The sequence below is a fragment of the Rhinoderma darwinii genome, chromosome 1 (assembly GCF_050947455.1).
Source record: "Rhinoderma darwinii isolate aRhiDar2 chromosome 1, aRhiDar2.hap1, whole genome shotgun sequence".
NCBI lineage: Eukaryota > Metazoa > Chordata > Amphibia > Anura > Rhinodermatidae > Rhinoderma > Rhinoderma darwinii.
Window position 1 is genome coordinate 170593630 of NC_134687.1, and position 24528 is coordinate 170618157.

A 24528-nucleotide genomic window follows, 5' to 3' on the forward strand; every position below is an offset into this window, starting at 1 on the left:
CAGTTTCTCCACTTTTCTAGAGAAAGTTGACATTGGATGTCCTGCTCCCACTTCAAAATATAAGGTAATTTTTCCCCCTCTGGTGGAGAATTTAACAAAGAGTATACATAAGAGATGAGGCCCACTCGTTCAAGAGAATATAGAATAAAGCGTTCCAGAACAGAACATGAAATTGATGGTACATTCGTAGAACGCCAAAATGAAAGCATCTGTACTAGTCTGAACTGCTCGCTTAAAGGTGGTTTGAAGCGTTCTCTAAAGTGGTTAGAGGAGATTAGCTTGCCATTGGATAAAACATTTGCCAATTTGCCGATTTGTAGTAGGGGAGGGGGTGTGGGGATACTGTATATATACTGTATATATACTGTATATATACTGTAAATTATGTTTAAAATGTACAGCCCTCCACAAAAGTATGGAGTAGTAGCATAGAATTGACGTAGTCTTAACAGCTTTGGGTAAAATAGTGCTTCTCCAAAAAAGGGTATTCCAGGAAAGTGGAGCGAGGAGTTCAGATTTCAAACCCACCCATTGAGGAACGTCTCGAAGTATGTATCAACAAAAGTTGTGCCAACCTAGCAGTCCTATAATATTCAAAGAACATGAAGATGCAACACATCAGAACCACATATGGTGCACTCAAGTAAAATATAACCATGCACCATGTTTGCATATATCTACTCTTGAGATCTACATGAAAGCTGTCTGAACTAGGACCATGTGAATCAAGGGGCAAAAACTGGGAGAGAGCTGTAGTATCGGAAAACATAACCGTGATGAAAAAAAGAAAACCAAAAAGGATATACAATCCAACTAGAATGTCTGGGGTGGGGAATCCGGCCAGCGCAACCATAAGTCCAGGAGGTCAGGGACAACATGGTAACCCAAACCACTTACGGGTTAAATATGAACAGGGAATATCTGTGACAGAGAAGGTGAATAGGGAGTCATGAGACCAGGTCGTATAATGTGTAGAGGGATGTACAGGGGCATCCCCTCTTACCACAACCTGTCGACTAACGAAGCTGCAATGTCAGCAGAGCTCTCTGGTTGCTTTACCACCCCAGAAGCCTGCGAGGAAGTTGTTGTCGCTTTGGTCAGCCATGATCTTGTGGGAAGAGGTATTCTGGGTGGTAATGGTGGCTGAACCGCAAGAGAGATGCCAGCTTTAGGGCTTATTCAGACGAATGTATAATACGTCTGTGCAACGCGCGTGATTTTCACGCGCCTCGCACGGGCCTATATTAGTCTATGGGGCTGTGCAGACAGTCTGTGATTTTATGCAGTGTGAGTCCACTGCGTAAAACTCACGACATGTCCTATATTTGTGCGTTTTTCGCACATCACGCACCCATTGAAGTCAATGGGTGCGTGAAAATCACGCGCACCACACGGAAGCACTTCCGTGGGACGCGCGTGATTCGCGCAACAGCAGTAACATTATGAATGAAAACAGAAAAGCACCACGTGCTTTTCTGTTTACAAACATACAAACAGAGTATCATAATGATGGCGGCTGCGCGAAAAGCACGCAGCCACGCAACATATGATGATGACACACGGAGCTGTTAATTGCCTTTTGCACATGAAAAACGCAGCGTTCTTTGCGTGCGCAAAACGCACACGCTTTTGTGAATCCGGCCTTATGTAGTGCTTTGTTGCCATCATCAGGGTTGCGAACCACATATGTTTGGGCATTGACCTGAAAAGTCACAGAGAATGGAAATTCCCAGTGATATTTCACCTGGGTGGCCTGCAGGGCTAAGGTGATGGGCCTCATATCACTGTATCTGCCCAAGGTCGATGGCGCAAAATCTGCATAGATGCATACCGTGTCTGGAACACCAGGTAGGGTTTGAAAGTTCCGTGCAGCTCCTAAGATCTGTTCTTGAACCTCTGGATAATGCAATCCCAGAATAAGGCCTTATTCACACGAACGTGTCCGTTTTGCGCGCGTAAAAAACGCAACGTTTCTCCTGCGTTGCAGTTCCGTGTGACATCCGTGTACGGTGCGCGTCTGCATTTTTTACGCGTGTATGTCATAGGTATGTTTAGCAACTGTTGCGTGAAAAACGCATGGCACACGGATGGGTGCGTGATGCGCAAAAAACGCACAAGTATAGGACATGCAGTGAGTTTCACGCAGCGGACACACGCTGCGTGAAAAACACTGAATGTCTGAATGGCCCCATTGAATTGCATAGGTCCGTGTGGCGTGCGTTTTTTTAACGCGCGTAACAGGGACGTGAAATACGGTCATGTGAATAAGGCCTTACATCTCTTGGCCAATCAGGGTTTCTTGATTTTACCAGAGCTCTAGAAGTCCTGTCCATCATAAACAATGTCGTGTCTAGTTGAGGCAAGAGTGCCTAAGATAACATAGTGACCAGAGCGGGAAGATCTGTAGATGATTCGGGAACACCCCTTATACGAAGATGTGCACGTCTCAAATGATTCTCGAGATCTTCCAGCTTTATTTCCAGGGCCTCCATCTGAGGGTATGTTCACACGGCCGAAAATAGCGCCTCAATAGCGCTGACAAACATCTGCCCATTGAAAGCAATGGGCAGACGTTTGTCTGTTCACACGAGGCGTATATTTACGCGCCGCTGTCAAATGACGGCGCGTAAATAGACGCCCGCGTCAAAGAAGTGACCTGTCACTTCTTTGGCCGTAAATAGAGCCGTTATTCATTGACTACAATGAATAGCAGCGCTAATTACGCCCGTAATTGACGCGGCGTTCAAGCGCCTGCACATGCCGGTACGGCTGAAATTACGGGGATGTTTTCAGGCTGAAACATCCCCGTAATTTCAGCCGTTACGGACGCCCTCGTGTGAACATACCCTTAGAGGTATGCTCATCAATGTCCCGTCTATCAGTAATGATGGCGTTTACCATGCTTTCCATCTTAGCTTCCACATCGGCAACTCGTTGACTGTGCTCCTGCACTTGACTTGTAAATTGTGTCACCGCCTGGGCTAATTCAGCCCTAAATAGCTTCTCTATATTTTGGTAGAGTTCTGAGTGAGTCTGCAGGTCGTTAATAGGTGAAACTGGATCAGGAGACACCGCGTGCTGCGGCCTGAGTTTTTTTACTAGAGGCCTGTGATGTTGCATCCGCCATGTTGGACTCCGCAGTGGAGCTGAACAAAGCAGGAATAGTTTGCGATGGACCCTGTGAATCTCGGTTACCACCAGATTTTTTTGTCCAGGTCATGATCGGGAATGAATCCCGGTTCAGGTAATGCTGCTGGAGCTGTGAATCAGCGCTAATTATCACCCGGTTGTAGTGGTCGGCACGGAGCTCACACTAAGCACATCTGCTCAGTCGAACCTCGCACATGCGTCCCCTCAGTTTTATGGCTTTTAAAGGAAAAGTCCACTCAGTTAATTTAAAAAGTAACTATACTTTCAAAAAAACTTTTGACCTGTCATAGTCACATGTCAGAAGTTTATATCAGTGGGGGTCAGAGCACTGAGACTCCCACCATTCGCTAAAGCGAAGCGGCAGAAGCGCTCGGGTGAGCACTGAGTTGCTTCGTTTCTGATCGGCTTTTCTCAGAAAGCCGAGCAAGTGGTATACGGGCTCAATAGAAAGTCTATGAGCTCGTATAACACTTTGTTATATTTTTATGGTCTAAATAGAGTCTGTTCCTTATGGTATTTTTGATGGCAAGAATACTGCAGTATGCAACACTATTCTTGCTTTAAAAAAAGCAAAAAATAGAACCCTGGAGATGGATGGAGATACATCAGTGTCCATTTGGATCCATTAAAAAAATTGATCCGTCACAGTGTTATGGCTCCCATTATAAACAGAAGCCATTAAGCCAGTGTGAACAAAGCCTAAAATATAGAGAATAAAGACAGTGATGACTACATACACTACACAATGGGAGAATTTTATTTAAATTTTAAAGTCACTGGCGGCTAAACAGTTAACACAGCTGGCATCATGACGTCACTGTAGGCCAAGGTGGGTGCAGGTTGGTAGAGACTCCTAACAGTTGGAGGCTCTTTGGATTGCTGTATTTTTTTCAATTCTATAAACTGGCCCAGAATGGTTATATACATTACCCTTTCCACAGTATAAAGAAATCCTCTGTTGGCTAAAGGTGTCATAAATAATACTTTATTTGCCACACCTGATGTTAGACTTTGTGCCTACAAGAACCTATCAACCTATCGGGAAGTTTTATAGCACAGAATTTTTGCCATCAAAATGACAGAAACCAGCTAATATGGTCAGCACATGAGCATGGCTTCCCTTATAAAAGCCATAATGCCAGTGTGAACAGAGCCTTACCAGTGAGATGGATCAGTTCCCAGCACTCCACATAATGTACGGCCTAGTTTGGCTCTGCGTTTAGCATGTACGCAGAGGAAACCTCCCGACGTACACGCTAAATGTATCTTTAGGACTTCATTAGTCCAACGGAGACCAAAAGAGTGTCCTTTCAGCCTCAGTCGAGCTGGTATATGTCCGTATACTTTTTTCAAAGGGGTGGAATCTGAAAATCGTATCCGTCGGGAAGCTCCAGTGGCATGACTGTCCATATTCAACCAGTTATCGCTGGAGCCTTTTTGATACAGTAGAGGCTGGCTTGCTCACTCTATCCCACGCGGCCATAATACTGTTAGGCCGCGTGGGATAGAGGGTCCGAGTGTCGGTCAATAAAAAGGGTCTGTTTTTCTCGACCATTTTGCATCCGTTTTGTATCTAGCTAATGCCACACAGCCCCCTGTAGGTAATGCCACACAGCCCCCTCTAGGTAATGCCACACAACCCTCTCTAGGTAGTGCCACACAGCCCCCTCTAGGTATTGCCACACAGCCCACCTGTAGGTAATGCCACACAGCCCCCTGTAGGTAATGCCACACAGCTCCCTGTAGGTAATGCCACAAAGCCCCCTCTAGGTAGTGCCACACAGCCCCCTCTAGGTAGTGCCAGTGTCTGGAGTTCCCGGGCAGAGCACCTCCGACACTCCGGCCAGTGCCGTCAGGAGCTTTTCCAGGTTCAGAAGCGCTCTGGCAGTTGTAATGTGAATGAGCTTTCCCAGGCAAAGCATTGTGCTCTGCCATGAGGTTCGGGCAACGTATCCCGCTGTGTGCTTATTCAGTTGGATACGTTGCAGCCTACCGTCGGAGGTATACATTGGGAGTCTTCCGGCATATACCTCCGACAGAAGTAATAAACGCAATGTGAACTAGGTGTAAAAATATCAGTAACAGCATGCACGAAAAAATACAAATACTTTATCCTCCAACTGCTATTCAGCTCTGTCTGTTTTTTATGATCCTTGAGAAAAATTTGGGATAGAGCAAGATGATGACACTTAGGGAAATAAAGATACAATAAATATACATGTATACGTGGACACAAACAGAAGAGGGTCCCTGGGCAAGTACAGTATATGAGTCCTCGCTTTTTAATAGCCCATCTAGTAGTGTTAGCCATAAAATTCATTAGCTCAGTCCCTTATATGCAATACAATAGAAAGTAGGATGATGCTTTTGAGGTGACAATGGGCCCCCTTACCTAGAAAGCCTCTGTGAAGCTGCACAGGTTGCACATTTGGTATGTCTGCCTCTAATATATATATTTTTTTTATGGAAGGTGTAAGCAGTCACAACCTTTGTATCTAATGTTGAGATCCTAGGTAAAATGTTGGTTTGTGTAACGCAACAAAACCCCAAAAAATTTAAGTTACTTCCAGCTATGATGATCTAATGAAATGTAATCATGTTTTGTTAGGGTGAGTTTCTGTTTTTTTTTCACAGAAATTTCTGCAACTGAAAATCCAATCCATACATGTAAAATCAGGTTGTTTCTGCAGCATGAGCATGGATTTCTACAGCCCCATTTAGATAAATGGCACATTCGCAGAAGTTTCTGCAAAAAATCTGCCACGTGTGAATTCACTCTTTGTCAAACGTATCTGTACTCTCCACTTGACACAAGCAGTATAAAGTAGTGTCTGTTGTCTGCCAACTATAAATTGAGTTAATACAGCGAAGGTTCCCGGAGAAATGAGGATTGGCTGGCAGCAGCGGTTATTGTCAGAACAGTAAGCATCCCCAAATGTTCACAGCCTTTTAAGGAGGAAACAACGGCAGAACAGTGCTTGTTTTCTATCCAGACAAATTTACAACATTGGAATTGATGACTGTAGAACCGAAAGTTCACTGCTTATTATATTAAGCAAGATCTTGCCATCGATACATTTGATTTGAAAAACAGAAACCTATTGGTAAGGTTATTGGAGGGTTAAAAAGTGAATACCAATTAAAATAAAGGAAAACAAAACCAGTATTTTGATTCAACCCTTTTTGGAAATGAAACTTGTATTACAGATTAATTTCTTATAACCACTCTGATTAATTTTAACTAATAGTATAATGTATAGAAAACCATAATATAGGGTTGGTATTGACAGCCCCAGGCTACATGCCCCGAAACATGTCAACAGTCAGGGTTGTATATATGTATGTGTTGTATACCTTGCAAAGATGCTGATGATATGGTATGACTGTATAGTAAGTATATAATAAGGGTGAAGAGATGAGTATCATGGTATCCCTAAAAGCCTCATGTTTACTGTTCCCTAATATACTGTGATTCTATCATTAGAATTAATAATTCGATAAAAGAGTTAGGGAAGTCAGGGAAATCAGATGCCATATGTAGCTCACTTGCAAACCTGTCAGAATACACAGGTTATAACGGTTCTCACCAGTTTGTTTGTGGATCCTCTGTGTCGTCTGGGAGATGGTGCTTGTTACCCAGGGCAACGCTTGACACAGCGGGTTTAGAGGCCGTCAGATGTATAGGCCAGAAGTCAGGACAGGCAGCAGACGTAGTTACGGGTATGGATAGCAACAGGTCAAGGCAGGCGGCAGGCAAGGATAGTACAAAGTTCAGGCTGAGGTCCCAATGGGAAATCCAAACAAAGGCAGAAGGCAAGGTAACAGGGAGAATGCGTACAGGGAAGCTCACAGGGATAACCTGATTGAACAAGCAAGGATCTGAGGGAGGAGGATCCTTAAATAGAAAGTTCTTGGATTTTGGCATGCGCTGGCCCTTTAAGAAGGGAAGAGTCAGCGCGCGCGCCCTCTAGTGGCTGCAGACGCACATCGTGGATGGTAAGAGATGCAGTTACCTGGCGCCGCCCAGAGCCAGCAGAGCGTCCGGATCGGGTAAGTGGAGCTCGGGACGATCATGAGGGAATGGAGGGTACAGGAACCGGAGAGGAGGCCGTGGAAGAAGTGGGGAATGGCGCGGCGGCCGTTACACAGGTTGTCTTATGACAGCCTGTGTCTGCTGTACTATAGGCAAATACAAACTGCCCTCCATAGCGGTCCCTGTTCTGCCGACAGGACAATGACCGTGAATCTGAATTTCCCACAGATTGGGTTATTGGTTTACTCCTGCTCATGAAGGGAGTGAGTGTTGTAATACATATATTAGGGGCTTGGTATATACAGGGTGATTCAAAAAGGATAGTGCAAAATTATAGCCGAGAGAACATAACACAAACTTATTAACATGAAAAGATACACTATCTATCCAAGTTTTATCTATACACTACAAATGTTCAAAGTGATTTCCATTGGTGACACGGCAGATGTTCTGTCCAGTTCTGTCCAGACGCGTGTCAGCATATCATCGGATATGGATTCCACTATTTTAGTGATGCGTTTTCTTCGGTCGTTCTGATCCTGTGGCTGGGGAGTCCTTGATGTAGCCCCGCAGAAAGAAGTCGCAGGGTGTTAGATCTGGCAATGGTGCGGGCCAGCACAACATTGGTGAATCGTTGTTTCCAGCGTGGCCGATCCAATTTTCCGGTAGAGTGTCATAAAGGTATCTGCGAACATCCAAATGGAAATGTGGAGGTGCACCATCCTGCTGATAGACTATGTTTGGCAAATCGTCCTCTATCTGTGGCATAAGCCATACCTTTAACATGTCCAGATAGGAGTGGCCAGTTGCAGTATCCTCGGCAAAAAAAAAATGGACCGTAGACTTTGCGCCTGCTCATTTCACAGAACACGTTTACTTTGGATAAGTTCCTCATGTGCTTGTTAAGGAAACATGGTTTTTCTGAGCCCCAAATTCTAAAGTCGTGGCGATTGACCTTCCCACTAAGGTGAAAGGTAGACTCATGGCTGAACACCAGCCTGTCAGCAAATTCGTCCTCTTCCAATCGGCCCAGCAAGTCAATACAAAAGTCATTGCATTTCGGTTTGTTTTCTGGTTTCAGCTCCTGAAGAAGATGTAATCTGTATTGCTTACAAGGCAGAAATTTTCGTAAGATACGCCATACCGTGGTTTGTAGCACCTGTAGTTCCATACTAGTCACCCTGGTTGACTTCTAGGACTACGCTCGTACACGGCTTGAATCCTGTTCACTGTCTCTTCTGAAGTCTTTGGGCGGACCGGACCTTTCCCATAACAAAAACACCCAGTGGTTTGAATTGCTTCAACCAACGCAAAATGCAGATTCTATGCAGAGCATATTTACCAAATTTATTCGGAAAGTTTATTTCTACTGTCACAACAGACCCCATTCTTGCAAATTTCAACATGCAAAAAGCTTTTTCTTGCTTTGATGTCGCTATCTTATGTCACACTATGTAGGCACATTTCAAGTTAGATATCCCTTTTGTCACACTGAATTGTTTCTGATCTTTAAATAAAGTATAATAATAGACAAAGGGAGTAACGCAGTTATTGAATTATTATAATTTAAGGAACAAAGGTATCCAACACCAATATCGCCCATGCGAAAACCTAACTGTGCCTTTAACCCCTTCCCGACATCCGCCGCATATATACCAGGGCAACACTTTCCAAGCAAAATTTCACAAACTACAAAGGAGGAAAAGTCCCCAAAAGGTGCAGAGTGTTAGAAAAGGGGAATAAGAAAAAAGACACTGTTTATCAGTACGACACTGGCCTGTGCATAATGAATTGGTACACAGCGTACCACACATCTATGGATAGTTTTATTATTTACCCCATTATTATACCCTCTTTTTATGCCCTGATGTACTCCGCAAAGATTACATATGCCCCCACATTATAAACTGAAATACCAGTAATACTCAAACAAAACTTCTACCAAGCAAAATCCACGCTCCAAATGGTGCTCCTTCGCCTTCTAAGCCCTACAGTGTGCCCAAACAGCAGTTTATGTCAACATGTAAGGCATTGCCATACCCGGGTGAATCCACTTAACAATTAATGGGGTACGATCTCCAGTAGCACAAGCTGGGCACACCATATTGTGCGGTGAAATGGCATATTAGTGGAAAAATTGCAATTTTCACTTTGCATCATCCACCGCGTGGAAAAACACCTGTGGGGTCTAAATGCTCACTACACCCCTTGATAAATGCCTTTAGAGGTGCAGTTTCTAAAATGGGGTCATTATTTATTTTTTTTGGTACATCAGGGGTTCTGCAAATGCAACATGGTGTCCACATACCATTACTGCAAAATCTACACTCCAAAAGTCAAATACCCCTCCTTTTCTTCTGAACCCTCCCATATGTCCAAACAGCAGTTTATAACCACATATGGGGTATTACCATACTCGGGAGACATTGCTTTACAAATGCTGGGGTGCTTTTTCTTCTTTATTCCTTGTGAAAATGAAAAAATTTTCATCTTAAGGTATGTTCACACGTTTTACGCCTCGAATTACGCCTGAAAAAAACGGCTCCATTATGCCTACAAAGATCTGCCCATTGCTTTCAATGGGTTTTACGGTGTTCTGTTCCCACAAGGTGTTATTTTACGCGTCGCTGTCAAAATACAGCGCGTAAAAAGACGCTTGTGAAAAAAAGTGCATGTCACTTCTTGGGACATTTTTGGAGCCGTTTTTCATTGACTCCATTGAAAAACAGCTCCAATAACGTCCGTAAAATACGCAGCGAAAAACGCGAGATGCTACAAAAACGTCTGAAAATCAGGAGCTGTTTTCACCTGAAAGTTTATGACTACATATGGGGTATTGCCGTACTCAGGAGAAATTGATTAACAAATATTATGATGCTTTTTGTCCTTTAGTTCTTGTAAAAATGAAAAAAAAATTGTTAAACCTACATTTTATTGGAAAAAAATTAGATTTTCATTTAGACGGTCTACTCCCAATGATTTCTGGAAAAAACCTGGGGGGTCAAAATGCTGAATAGACCCCTAGATAAATTCCTTTCCTTATTTTGGCCCTTTAGGGGCTTTGCAAATGCGACATGGCCTCAACAAACCGATCCAGCAAAATTTGAGCTCCATATGCCAAATGGCACTGTGCCCTGCCGTGTGTCCAAACAGCTGTTTATGACCACATATGGGGTATTGCTGTACTCGGGAGAAATTGTTTTAAAAATGTAGGGGTGTATTTTATCCTATAGTCCTTGTGGAAATTAAAAAATTCTATGTTTTATTGGAAAAGAAAATATTTGTCATTTTTAACAGCCCAATTCTAATAAAAACTATAAAACACCTGTGGACTCAAAATGCTAACCACACAGCTAGATACATTCCTTGTGGGGTGTAGCTTCCAAAATGGGGTATTTTTGGGGTGTTTCCTTTGGTTTTGTACCACAAGAGCTCTTCAAACTTGACATGGTGCCTAAAATATAATCTAATAAAAAGAAAGCCCCAAAATCTACTAGGTGCTCCTTTGCTTCTGAGGCCTGTGCTTCAGTCCATTAGAACACTAGGGCCACATGTGGGATATTTATAAAAACTTGAGAATCGTTGTGTTTCTCTGGTAAAACCTTCTGTGTTACAGAAAAAAATGGATTAGAAATGAATTTCTGCAAAAGCTCTACTTTCACCTCCACTAAATTTCACCTCCACTTTGCTTTAATTCCTGTGGAACACCTAAAGGGTTAAGAAAAGTTCTAAATACTGTTTTGAATACTTTGAGGGGTGCAATTTTTAGAATGTGGTGATTTATGGGGGTTTGTAAAGTATGGGCCCCTCAAAGCCACTTCAGAACTGAACTGGTCCTTTAAAAAAATAGCCTTTTGAAATTTTCTTGAAAATGTGAGAAATTTCTGCAAAAGTTATAAGCTTTGTAACGTCCTAGAAAAAGAAAAGGATGTTCAAAAAACTATGCCAATCTAAAGTAGACATATGGGGGATGTTAATTAGCAACTATTTTGTGTGGTATTACTATCTGTCTTACAAGAAAATGCATTTAAATTTACAAAAATGCTAATTTTTCGCTAAATTTCGGTGTTTTTCACAATTCAATACTGAATATAACAACCATATTTTACCAGTAACATAAAGTCCAATGTGGCATGAGAAAACATTCTCAGAATGGCTTGGATAGGTAAAAGCATTCCAAAGTTCTTACCATATAATAGTTATTACTATATAGTGACACATGTCAGAATTGAAAAATGAGGCTCTGTCAGGAAGGGAAGGGGTTAAAGTGTGCTTCCAAAGATCTGAACAAAAGCATTCTGGGTATGTGCCATAAGGTCTACAATAAAATGTCTAACATTGGTTTTAGAAGAGCTTTGTCTTATTTGTTGTATTTAGGGCTGGACTCATCACAGGATTATCTTGTGGCCAGGCTTCGAAACAATAATAGTCCCCAAAGGTCCAGCAGAAGTCAACCCTATTTGGAGCTGACTTGGGAGCTAATCACTTGCCACTAGGACCTGTTTATTATGGATTGATTCACAAATAACATATTAGACCTAATTGATAATATGGCTAGAAACAACGTTTCTAATGCAATTAAAAGTGCATATGTCCTGCATAGATGGAGGGTGGACCCATAGGGTATGTGCACACGAGAAGTAGGCTTTTAAGTCTGAAAAGACAGACTGTTTTCAGGAGAAAACAGCTGCGTCGTTTCAGACGTAAAAGCTCCTCCTCGCATTATGCGAGGCGTCTTTGACGCTCGTAAATCTTGAGCTGCTCTTCATTGACTTCAATGAAGAACGGCTCAAATTACGTTGCAAAGAAGTGTCCTGCACTTCTTTGCCGAGGCAGTAATTTTACGCGTCGTCGTTTGACAGCTGTCAAACGACGACGCGTAAATGACAGGTCGTCTGCACAGTACGTCGGCAAACCCATTCAAATGAATGGGCAGATGTTTGCCGACGTATTGTAGCCCTATTTTAAGACATAAAACGAGGCATAATACGCCTCGTTTACGTCTGAAAATAGGTCGTGTGAACCCAGCCTTAGAATAATTTCTTCTGACGGGCCCAAGGAACCCCTGTCTGACAAAGCTGGTATTACACTTTCTTCAAGTTCTAATGCACATTGCTGTGAAAGAAAGTCGGAATCGCTTTAATGATATCATCTCTCAATGACATCATCAGAGAACTACAGTGCCGTGCATGCCTAGCTGCCATGAAGTTCACAAGGAAACCATCAATGTCTGTCTGTATATTATTCAAATTGTGATTTCAGAGCTCACATGCATAATGTATTTGCCTTGCGTATATTTAACTGTTTATATGTTTACCATGTACATATACACCAGCTGTCTGCAACTTACTGGTATTCGAACAACAACAAGTACCATCATGCTAGGGCAAGGCTGGAACTAGTTAACCCCTTAATACCGAAGGTATTTTAAACCTTAATGACAGAGCAATTTTGTAAGTTTTTCCATCGTCGCATTCAAAGATCTATAACTTTTTTATTTTTGTGTCAACATAGCTGTATAAGGACTTTTTTTTTTGCGGGACAAGTTCTATTTTATAATAGCACCATTTTGGGGTACATATAATTTATTGATTAACTTTTGAATAACTTTTTTAGTGGGGTACTGGAAAAAATGTTGCCAATTTTTTTGCGTCTTCATTTTACACCGTTTACCGTCTGGTATAAATAACATAATAACTTTATTCAGCGGGTCATTACGATTGCGGCGATACCAAATTTCTATGGATTTTTTAATGTTTTCCTACTTTTACACAGTAAAAACAATTTTTTTTTTAAATTATTTGCTTTTTTGTCGCCATATTTTAAGAGCCGTAACTTTATTATTTTTTGACCGACGCAGCTGTATGAGGGCTTTTTTTTTTTGCGAGACGACTTGTGGTTTGATCACTTTTTATCAAATTATTTTGAAGGCAGGATGAACAGAAAACAGCAATGCTGGCGTTGTTTTGTATTGTATTTTTTCGGCGTTCACCGTGCGGGTTAAATAATGTAATCATTTTATAGTTGGGTTCGTTACGAACGCGGTGATACCAAATATGAGTAACCTTTTACTTTTTTCACAATAAAGTTTTTTGTAAGGGGAAAAAGTGGGGGATTTTATGTTTTTTTACTTGGGACACTTATTTATTTCAAACTTTATTTAACTTTTTTTTTACTTTATTTTTAGTCCCACTGGGGGACTTTACTGTGCAAACTTTTGATCGCCATTATAATACACTGCAATACTTCTGTGTTGCAGTGTATTATTGCTGGTCAGTGTAAAACTGACAGGCATCTGTTAGGTCATGCCTCTGGCATTGACGAACAGGCAATCACTAAAGGCAGACCTGGGGGCCTTTGTTAGGCCCCCAGGCTGCCATAGAACCCATCGGCACCCCGCGATGCACGCGGGGATGCCAGTGGGATGAGAGGGGGAGCTACCTCCCTCTGATCGTTGCCCTGAAGCCCAAGGCTGTTAGCAACAGCACAGGCTTCAGGAGATCCCCGCACGATGCAGGGAAAGTTCTTCTGAAGTGCCGACGTGAAAAGGCGGCGCTTCTGAAGAACTACCCTGAACGGCCGACGTAAAAACATTATACACCGGTCGTTAAGGGGTTATACTACAGGTGGAGATACACAGGTGTTTGATGACTACTGATGTAATTGGATAAGACATTTTCCTATTGGTATCGGGTATTTGCCCACACTTTGGGCATGTTCAGGACACTGGGAAAAATTGAAATGGACCCAATCTTACCTAGTTAGTAATGTCTTACTGCTAGATGTCTGTCTGCAACTTTAGGTGTTGGTTTAATTAGGGAAAGGGATTGGAGAGGGATGGTTGAATGACAGTGATTGGGTGGCCAGCAAGAGCTAGCTGATTGAGAGAGGAATAAAAGTAAGACACACCCAGGCTTGTAAGCTTTCTGTCACTGAGAGACCAACATTTTAAAAATCAATGAGTGCAACAATCTCTTTCTATCGGTTTTTCTGATCTCTGTTGACAGTAAACCCCATTGTATAATGAACCTAACCATAAGAGTAAAGAAGTCACTGTGTTTCTACAAATTACTGTGCCACTGTGAGATTTCAGAAGAGATGAGGAAAAAAATGTTTTTAAATTCATCAAATTTACAAAGTGATTTTTGGGACTCTGGGTACCACTTATGTCAAAATGGAGGAGGATTGAAAACATGGCGAATCTTACCAAGAGTCTCTGCCCTGCCGAAATGGTTCCAAGGATGCAGTGACTAGTCTTCCAGGAGGTCTCAAAATGTACCAGAAGAGCATCCAAAGAGCGGTTATCCTCTCTAGACTCCAGTCTGTGACTTCATAATACAAACGACGCAAAATATGATTTCTGATTTATAAATAATAGAGTGATAATTAAAAAGGGAGGTCACTAGGTCACTGATTTTAAACTGATACAGAGAAATTATTTAACTACATTTGTTGAGTTAGGAGAACATTTTTTCCCCCCTGAGGCAAAATTGACTATAATCACCCTGGGGATATTGTTTAAATCAGCTAGGTCTGAGAAAGGTTGAACTTGATGGAAAAGTGCCTTTTTTTTCAACCTAGATATGCTATGAGAAAGCAGCAAGCAGGAAACCTCTACTTTTCAAGAGTGACCTCTGTCCATAACTTGAAGATGAAGCAGCATGCAGCAATACAATTATCTACAGCACAAAATAGTCTACATTGGAATAACTTATTGATAAACATAGTTAACTTTTTTAATTAACCTAGTCGAAAATATTCATTGTTACTCAACAGAAATGCTGATGACAGACTTGAAATGATTAGCTCATGCATGAAAACCTAGCAGTATTGTTTGGATGCAACTATTGCTGCTAACAGTAGCATAACTAGTTAATACATTTTATGGGGCTAATGCTTTTTTCACATGGGTGATATCTGTATTTAATAACTTTTTTCCTTAAAGCGTACCTAACTTTTCAGGTGACTTTTTAAGAATTAAAAGGTGTCATATGTGTGTACATGAGGAATAACACTATTTTTGGCCTTTATATGACTTCTGTATTTTTTAGCAGTTTTCCCCTCTGTAGGCTCTATCTCTTCTTAGTTGTCTCTGATCTAGGGGGCGGAGTCTAATGGCTATCATGTCTCCTTTACACTGCACAGTGTAGCTGAGAATCCAGCCATGGGGTGAAATATAAGTCTTATCAGTAGCTGCAGCACATCTGTGACTTTCCCACTCTGCTCTTGCTTCCTCCTCATGCTCACCCCTCCTCTCTCCATAGATTTGTATGTAGTGTGTTTGTTGCTGACTTACTCGCTCTCTGCTCCCTCCTCCGGCTCCCTCCTCCCCTCTCCATGGACTTGTAAAAGCAGGCAGTGAAGTGACACACCTCCACTTTCTGCAGCTGTCAAATCTGCTCTGTAACCAGGGATGAACAATGCTTGACAACAGGGAGCGGACAGCAGATTACAGGAAGAGAGACCCCTAGTGGCAGTAACTTCACACAGACTTAGCATGGATAAAATAACTACGTTTATCAGTAAGTAAATCACAAAGTTGATCTACAGTATATTAGGTAAATTTTAGATTAGTATACATTTTTGGGAAAGTTAGTGTCCATTTAAAGGAACATTCCAGGTAAACAGATACACTGTACTATGCCTAGTGCTATGCATGACATAGGGATACAAAGAACACCAACAATAGAAATATCTCTGTCATGCAGTACCACATCAGGCTCTGCTTTAGGCATTACACAGTTTATAAACTTCTGAGTGTATAATATTAGCAAATCTGTGCTATATGTTTATTCAGGTTCTTTTTGTAACACTATAGTTTAAAGGCCAGAAATTGATGTATGCATTTATAGGGGCATTTTCCAAACAATATATATTTTTTATCATAATGATAAAAAAAATTATATTTCATTGGTTACTTTGTTTGATAATATTAGTGTATGTATGCATGTATCACATTAATTATTCTTACTGTGCAAGGGTATGTAAACTACTAGCATAAATGTAACAAAAGATCTACAAATAGGCAAACAACAGTTGCATTCTTATTACATTTCCTCCATAATTGCAGGGTGATACGCTGGAAAATGACTAAATAATAAGATAACCAGGTCATCATGTGGATTATAATAAGGATGTACAACGGTATTAATATGTCTGGAGTTCATGCAAATTATATCCAGTATAGTCTGTCTTGCAGGTTAAGGAAGCCTGTAATGACGGATCCCCCTTAAGAATGGAATAGATTAAGATGATTGTAGTAGACAATCAGTTGCAACTGAACAGTAACCTTTATTCTTTTCACAACAGTATACTACTTTACTTGAAAGTCCTCCTAAAGTTATTACTTCACATAGTTAACAGATGGTGTATCAAGCTGATCCTTGATCCAAAGGGAACATGAGATACACCAATTGGTCCACCAAGGTTGGGTTAAACCCTAAGTGACTGTTGGCTTCCTTCTGTCCTACAGTGCCACTATGGTAAGGGAAGAACAACAGACAGAGAGGCAGCCCTTCCAAAATGAATAACAGCTTTATTCATCCGTGCAACGTTTCCGTCCAGCAGGACCTTTCTCAAGCATGGTCCAGTGCTGCGGAATCTTTTCATTTTTGCTATGGTAAGGGAAGCACCCCTACCACAACCTTTCCTACCTTCGCGTTACTTGCGGAGTTGCACCAGTCACTTAGTCAAGGTGTGCCCTGCGCCTCCGTGGGTCCTCATGTTTGCTTCCCTACTACATTTTACGGTTTAGCCCAATTACCCACAGGTCTGAGCAGGGGCGTAACTAGGAAAGACTGGGCCCCATAGCAAACTTTTGACTGGGGCCCCCCCTCCCCTGGGTGTCACACAACCTCCCCTTGTAGATAGTGCCTTTTTTACAGCCCCCCCTGTAGATAACGCCATACAGCCCCCTCTGTAGATAGCGCCATACAGCCTCCACTGTAGATAACGCCATACAGCCCCCTCTGTAGATAGCGCCATACAGCCCCCACTGTAGAGAACGCCATACAGCCCCCTCTGTAGATAGCGCCATACAGCTCCCTCTGTAGATAACACCATACAGCCCCCTCTGTAGAGAACACCATACAGCCCCCTCTGTAGATAGCGCCATACAGCTCCCTCTGTAGATAACACCATACAGCCCCCTCTGTAGAGAACACCATACAGCCCCCACTGTAGAGAACGCCATACAAAGTCCCCCCTGTAGATAACGCCATACTGCCCCCACTGTAGAGAACGCCATGCAGAGTCCCCCCCTGTAGATAACGCCATACAGCCCCCTTTGTAGATATCTACAGAAGGGGCTGTATGGCGTTCTCTACAGGGGGGCTGTATGGCGTTACCTACAGGGGGCTGTATGGCGTTACCTACAGGGGGGGCTGTATGGCGTTATCTACAGGGGGGCTATATGGCGTTACCTACAGGGGGGCTGTATGGCGTTACCTACAGGGGGGGCTGTATGGCGTTATCTACAGTGGGGGCTGTATGGCGTTATCTACAGAGGGGGCTGTAGGTAACGCTATACAGCCCCCCTGTAGGTAACGCTATACAGCCCCCCCTGTAGGTAGCGCCATACAGCCCCTCCTGTAGGTAACGCCATACAGCCCCCCTGTAGGTAACGCCATGCAGCCCCAACCCCCCAAAAAAATTTGACCTACAGTGTGTCCCGGTCACATGCTGAAAACGTAATGACAGGTCCTTTAGGTATCTCCTCGCTCTGCCATTAAACAAAAGACATGTATCCCCTATCCACAGGATAGGGGATACATGTGTGATCGCTGGCAGCGATAGGGAGAACGGGGGACTAAAAGTCCCCTGAAGTTCTCCATGACTAACCTCTGACTTCTGGCGTCTGCGCAGCTCAATAAAAATGAAAGGAGCGCTGGTCACGCATGCGCACAAGCGCGACCGGCGCTCCATTCATTTCTACAGAGCTGCCGACACAGACCCCAGAAGTCCGAGGTTTGTGATGGAGAACTTCAGGGGACTTTCGGTACCCCGTTCTCCCTATCAATGCCAGCGATCACACATGTATCTCCTATGCTGTGGATAGGGGATACATGTCTTTTGTTTAATGGCAGAGCGGGGAGATACCTAAAGGACCTGTGATGACGTTTTCAGCATGTGACCGGGACAGGAGGGGCGGAAGTTTATCAGTGGAGAGACCTGGTGGATGAAGGACCTGTGATATCAAAATCACGAGACCACTGCATCATAAGGAGGAGGAGCTTAGAAGTGGGAATAATGAGCTCATGTCATGTGAAGAGGATCACATGACATGAGGGTCGGATCTCTGTGAGGGAGCAAGGCTCCTGCGGTGTGTGAAGGTGATGATCATGTGACATCAGGGGGCGGGGATCTGTGAGGGGGCGGAGCTCATATACGCTGTAAAGTGATGATGATCACGTGATATGAGGTACGGAGCTCTGTCAGGGGGCAAGGCCAGTGGCGTAACAACCGCCGTAGCAGCCAAAGCGGCTGCTAGTGCAGCCTACGGCCATGGTGGGGGCCCGTGCCGGCGGGCGACACGGCCCCCTCATGCCGCGGGCCCCATAGCAGCCGCTACGGCGGTAGTTACGCCACTGGGTCTGAGTGTGCATATTACACAATACTCAGCGCAATAATAGTGTGTGGTCTCAGGCCACTAGGTGGTTTACGCAGTCCAGTATAAGGCCTTATTAGAATAGGGGTAGACTGTCTAACTATCCTACGCTAGTCCACCTTTCCATGTGTTCTGTCTGGTATTCCAGCTCAGATCCATTGAAGTGAATGGGCTGAGATGCCATGAAATACACAACCTGTGGATACATGTGGCACTGTTTTTGGAAGAACGTAGCTATGTTTTTCTAATCCTGGGCAAATGTCTGCTTTTCTAGTAATTTGGGATAGTGGAGAGGTTAATAGCTGCTTCACAGGTGGTCTAGTGTAGTGCAGGGGTAAATACCTGGTGTCCAGTAGGTCTTTACTCCCCACCCCTGGTTCTAGATAAGTGATGTGTCCTGTCCCTCTAAAGCATACATTTTAGATAGCTGTCGGTCAAACATTTGTATGCAAGTTAGATACAGTCCTAGAAGACATCAGAGAATCAGACAGGGCAATCAAGGCACTTGCGATTCCACCCCTAAAAAAAAAAAATACTCACCCTCCCCTGGTATTCTGTAGCGTCCCTGCCAGCCTCCTGAGATGACAATGTTTTGTCCCATGTGATCGCTGCAGCCAATCACACCCTACAGCGGTCACATAAGACAGAACAACATCATCACAGAAGGCCTCCAGCCGGCCTCCTATGATGACATCAATTTGTCCCATGTGATAGCTGCAGTCAATCACAGGCTGCAGGGACGTGTCGCTACTGTAACATGAGACCAGGGGTGGTGGTGATGGTATTTTATTTTTTTTTAAATCACCTTCCTCCTTTTTTCCTCTTTTTTTGCCGATTTGTGAGCCGTAAACCCAAAACGTTTCGGATTTCGGTGAATCTGAAACTTTTGGGAAATTCTGACTAATTTTGATTAGTTTGGAATCTATACGCTAATATCTATTGCAGAGATAAGAACCTCTCAAGATCAGATTAATAGAGCAGTGGAAGAAAGATTTAAACTAAAGGGCCCTTTACACCGGCCAATATGGGCCGTGAAAATAAGTGCCGTTCAACAAGACAGCTCCTTTATCTGCGCTCGTTTTCTCCTTTCACAAGGTGCAATGATTGGTTATGGGGATAAGCGTTTGTTACTACGGTTGTTCATCCCAATTCATTTCCATCATGTTGATAGCACATTTCACTGTTTACATAGGGACATTTGCTGCCAACAATGATAATATTCATTGCTGCATAAACAATACAATCAGCCGATGAACACTCATTTGCCTGATAATTGGCCCGTGTAAAAAGGCATTTTATCTTGTTGTGGACCAGTGTCAGTGTGACTTAGCATGTGTTAGGCACATTTTGATCTCTGTACAGTGTTAGAAACTCTAAAGACAAGGCAGTAATATTTTAGACCTAAAACTAGCCATAAACTTTTGATAGCTGTCGGACGAGTGCTTGCTCTGCCAACGCCTATTCGTCATGACCCCCCCATACACATCCACACTAAGTCGAGCATAGACGTGCTCTCGAAAAGGAGAAGAGAGGCAGTGGCTTATAACCTCAAACGAAAGGATCGGCATGCCGAAATCCAACAGCCCGATCCTTCTCTCCCCCAACATCTGCCATTGAGGGGAGTCAGGACACCTCCATACACATGGGATGGTCATTTGGTCCACCGAATTCAGCAGGTTCGGACGATATTCATCTAATATATATGGCCACACCCGTACTCTATGTAATCGATGTAGCAGTAGTACATCTATTACATAGAGTACAGCGGTGCCGGTCATATGACAAAGTGTCGTGTCATCATGAAGAAAGACTGTGCAACTAGACTTCCAAGGGGGGCCGGAATGTATGATGGCAGTGTACGCACATACTACAGTGAGTACACTGCTAAAACTTTTCGGTCTCCACATAACCCCTATTAAGGTGCCCATAGTTTTCATCAAATATATCACAGCAAAATGATTGAGCATATTATCATTTATATTATAAAACTGTTTTTTTGTTTGCAGTATTAGTAACTCTGAAATAATTTTTCTTTGTTCACACTGGGCGAGACTTATCAAGACTGCTTATATGTTAACTCCCATTGTAAAAAAATAAATAAATCTCGTAGTATCCTTTTTTTTGCGGGATCTCCTTGTATTGAAAGAGAAGTCAACTACACTTTTTAATACCTTTAAAAAAAACAAAAAACCGGTATACAAATGAATACCGACCAAATGTATGCCAAATGGATATACATGTGCCTACATTTGGCTAATGAGATTCTATAGGCACAGACATCATGTGACCAGAGCCTTAGTTTGTTGTAACAAATAACATCTTGGGAATTACAAAAATGTACATAGTTAGCCAAGTGGACGTCCAAACACTCAGTGCGTCCAAGTCAGCTTATAATTTATAAACATCTTTCCTAGATTGATCTACTGGATACTACATAGCTTGGTGTAATCTACAAAAAGCCGCAGCAATGAACCATGAACCTTGGGGTACACCACTTATAACTGTTGACCATTCAGAGTAGGAATCATTGACCACAACTCTCTGGATATGGTCTTGATCCAATCTTCAATCCAATTACAAACTAAACTTTCTAAACCTATAGACCTTAATTTACCCATTAGGCGTCTATGAGGGACAGTGTCAAATGCCTTTCCAAAGTCTAAAAACACTATATCCACAGTGGCCCCTCTGTCTAGGCTTTTACTCACCTCTTCAATAAAACAAAGGTTGGTTTGATAGCTTCTGTACTTCGTGCTGGCTGTCACTTATAATACTAATTTGTCACATACTCCTGTATATAGTCCCTTAAAAGCCCCTCAAACAATATAAATATTTCTTGTCAGTGACCCATTCTGTAAATTCGCACATTGAGTGTTTCCAGATAGTAGGATAGGCAAAGTCTATGCCCAATAACTACTCATCCCATGCCAATATACAGCATATCTGGGCATAGGGGTTTCTTACCTATGTTTGATTTTAAAATGTAGGTCTGTATGCATATTTAATTCTAAAAGCTCACAACTTTGTTAAAACATTACTGTCTACTGATGTTTGAACTCTCTATTAAATACTAAGTATGGTTTTCAAGTTTACCTGTGGCTGTCAGGACATACTGGGAGTTGTAGTTTCACAACAGCTGGTTGCAGACCACTAGCATATATATCTATCTATATATATATATATATATATATATATATATATATATATATATATATATACACAGGGTGGGCCATTTATATGGATACACCTAAATAAAATGGGAATGGTTCTTGATATTAACTTCCTGTTTGTGGCACATTAGTATATGGGTGGGGGGAAACTTTTCAAGCTGGTTGTTGACCATGGCGGCCATTTTGAAGTTGGCCATTTTGTATTAGTTTTTTCAATGGGAAGAGGGTCATGTGACACATCAAACTTATCGAGAATTTCACAAGAAAAACAATGGTGTGCTTGGTTTTAACGTTACTTTATTCTTTCATGAGTTATTTACAAGTTTCTGACCACTTATAAAATGTGATCAAAGTGCTGCCCATTGTGTTGGATTGTCAATGCAACCCTCTTCTCCCACTCTTCACACACTGATAGCAACACAATGTAAAAATAAAAAAAATTAAAAAATTGGTCCGAAAAAGTCCGAAACGATTACAATATAGAATTATTTGACATACACAGTGAATGGCGTAAAAAAATAAATTTAAAACCCCAGAATCGTTGTCTGGTCACCATAGCGCTAAAAAGAATGAAATAAAAAGTGATACAAAAATCATATGTACCAAAAAAATGGTGCTAAAAAAAACTACAGCTCATCCAGCCAAATATAATCCCTCACACTGCTCAAACGATGGAAAAATATAAGTTATGGCTCTCAGAATGTGGTAAAACTGAACAAATTATTTTTTTTAACCAATAGTTTTTTCTTTGAAAAATATGAATTTTTTCCCTATTTTCTTTTGTCTAAAACCTGGGTGTGTCTTAGGCCTAATTCACACGAGCGTGTCCATTTTGCGCGCGTAAAAGATGAAGCGTTTTTCACACGTATTTTACGTCAGCAAAAAAACCTGAATGAGGTGTTTTATTTTTTCCTCATCATTTCTTTAGCAACTGGTGCTTGAAAACGGACAGCAATGGGTGCGTGATACGCACAAGAATAGGACATGCAGTGAGTTTCACGCAAGGTGTGAATAAGGCCTTATAGTAAGGTGCGTCTTATAGTCCGAAAAATACGGTATATAATATAGGAGTTTCACTTCTTGAATTGAATTACTGAAATAAATTAACATTTTGATGATATTCTAAATCATTGAGAAGGACTAGTGTATGTGTATATATATATATATATATATATATATACACACACACACACACATATATATGTGTACATATGTGTTCAACTTAAGAGCAGATGTGATCACGGGAGTAAATATTTATTTTTTATTTTTATTACAGGACGTCTAGCAAGACTCTGGAAGTGGAAAATAAAAACGGTGATGAAAATACAAACAAGGAAGAATACACAGAAAGTACCACACTGCAGATCCGTACGGGTCCAGAATCTGTATCCAGAGAGCATGAAATCTCTGAAAAAAACTGTCAGTCTTTTTACTCTAGGACAGTATGCGGTACTGGTGTGATGGAAGCAGAAAAAGACAAAGAGATCATATTGTGCCACAAGATTACTCCTAAAGTGATTGAAACTCCAAAGGGGGACACAACAGTTGATATCCCTGTGACAAGAAGAATAGAAGAGGGACGACAAGGTGCTATGGTAGAATTACAATTGTCCCTCTCACAAGACATACATTTGAGTACTGGAGGGGCTGCTTTTGCGACTCTTTTAGGTGCCGACCCATCTTCTGAAGCAGAGATAAGTGTACAAAACAGTGAAGTTGATGCTTCAGAATGCCTTAATAAGAAGGAGACAGCTATACAGAAGACATCTACCACATTCCAGATAACAGGCAAGCAGCAGGCAAACATTTTCCCAGTAAGAGAAGCACAAGAAACAACTTTCCCCAGGGTTAAATTGATCTTAGACTGCTCTGGCAGAGATATTGAGCCCAGATCGTTGCTTGCTGAGGGGTGTGTTAAGTCTGTAGAGGAAGGAGGGCACTCGGAGGAACCTCCTTCTACTGTCTCCTTTGGAATCACAGTAGAAGAATCAGAACAAGGCGAGGAGGATCAGCAAGATCACATCAGACCTAACAAACACCGGGCCAGGCACGCCAGTAAGTAGTAACCATTGGGCCATTCATTACTTTTTGTGTCATTTTTTTCTTGCACTAACGTCCATTGACCTATAATCTATTATTCCAAATTTTTATATAATAGTATTTACTTTACAGAATAAGACACATTTATAGGTCATTACAGAAGTGTATTTTGCATGAAAGGGCTAGACAATGCAAAAAAGGTTAATTGATAGTTCATTGTACAGTAAAATAAGACTTGGTGAGATAGACTGGATGAAAAGCCTGATGATCCTTGCAGAATACAGTTTGACAGACACTAACATGTGGAGCCCTGACAAGCTACATGATCCTTTTCATTTTGTGAGTCTGCTAGACTGTGAAATGAACTTACTATTTCTTCTGCCTTGATCCCTTTAGAGGTCAGACACAAATTCTATTCTGAGAATTACCCTGACGTAGTCGAAAGCTACATGCTGACTTCACAATATTCTCTTAACTTTCCTGGATAACATTACTAGGGTTTGTAGTGGAAGATGGAAACCATAGACTGA

At 42.1% G+C, this 24528-nt stretch overlaps 1 protein-coding gene across 1 annotated transcript in view; it reads left to right on the top strand.

Moving 5' to 3' along the window:
• The first annotated feature begins 3125 nt into the window (after window positions 1–3125).
• LOC142735665 (synaptopodin-2-like) overlaps window positions 3126–24528 on the top strand; it is a 79895-nt gene continuing 58492 nt past the window's right edge. The window contains exons 1-2 of the mRNA XM_075849605.1: window positions 3126–3244; window positions 23235–24013. Of these exons, the coding sequence (XP_075705720.1) occupies window positions 3126–3244; window positions 23235–24013 (898 nt within the window). The remainder of the gene's footprint in view (window positions 3245–23234; window positions 24014–24528) is intronic.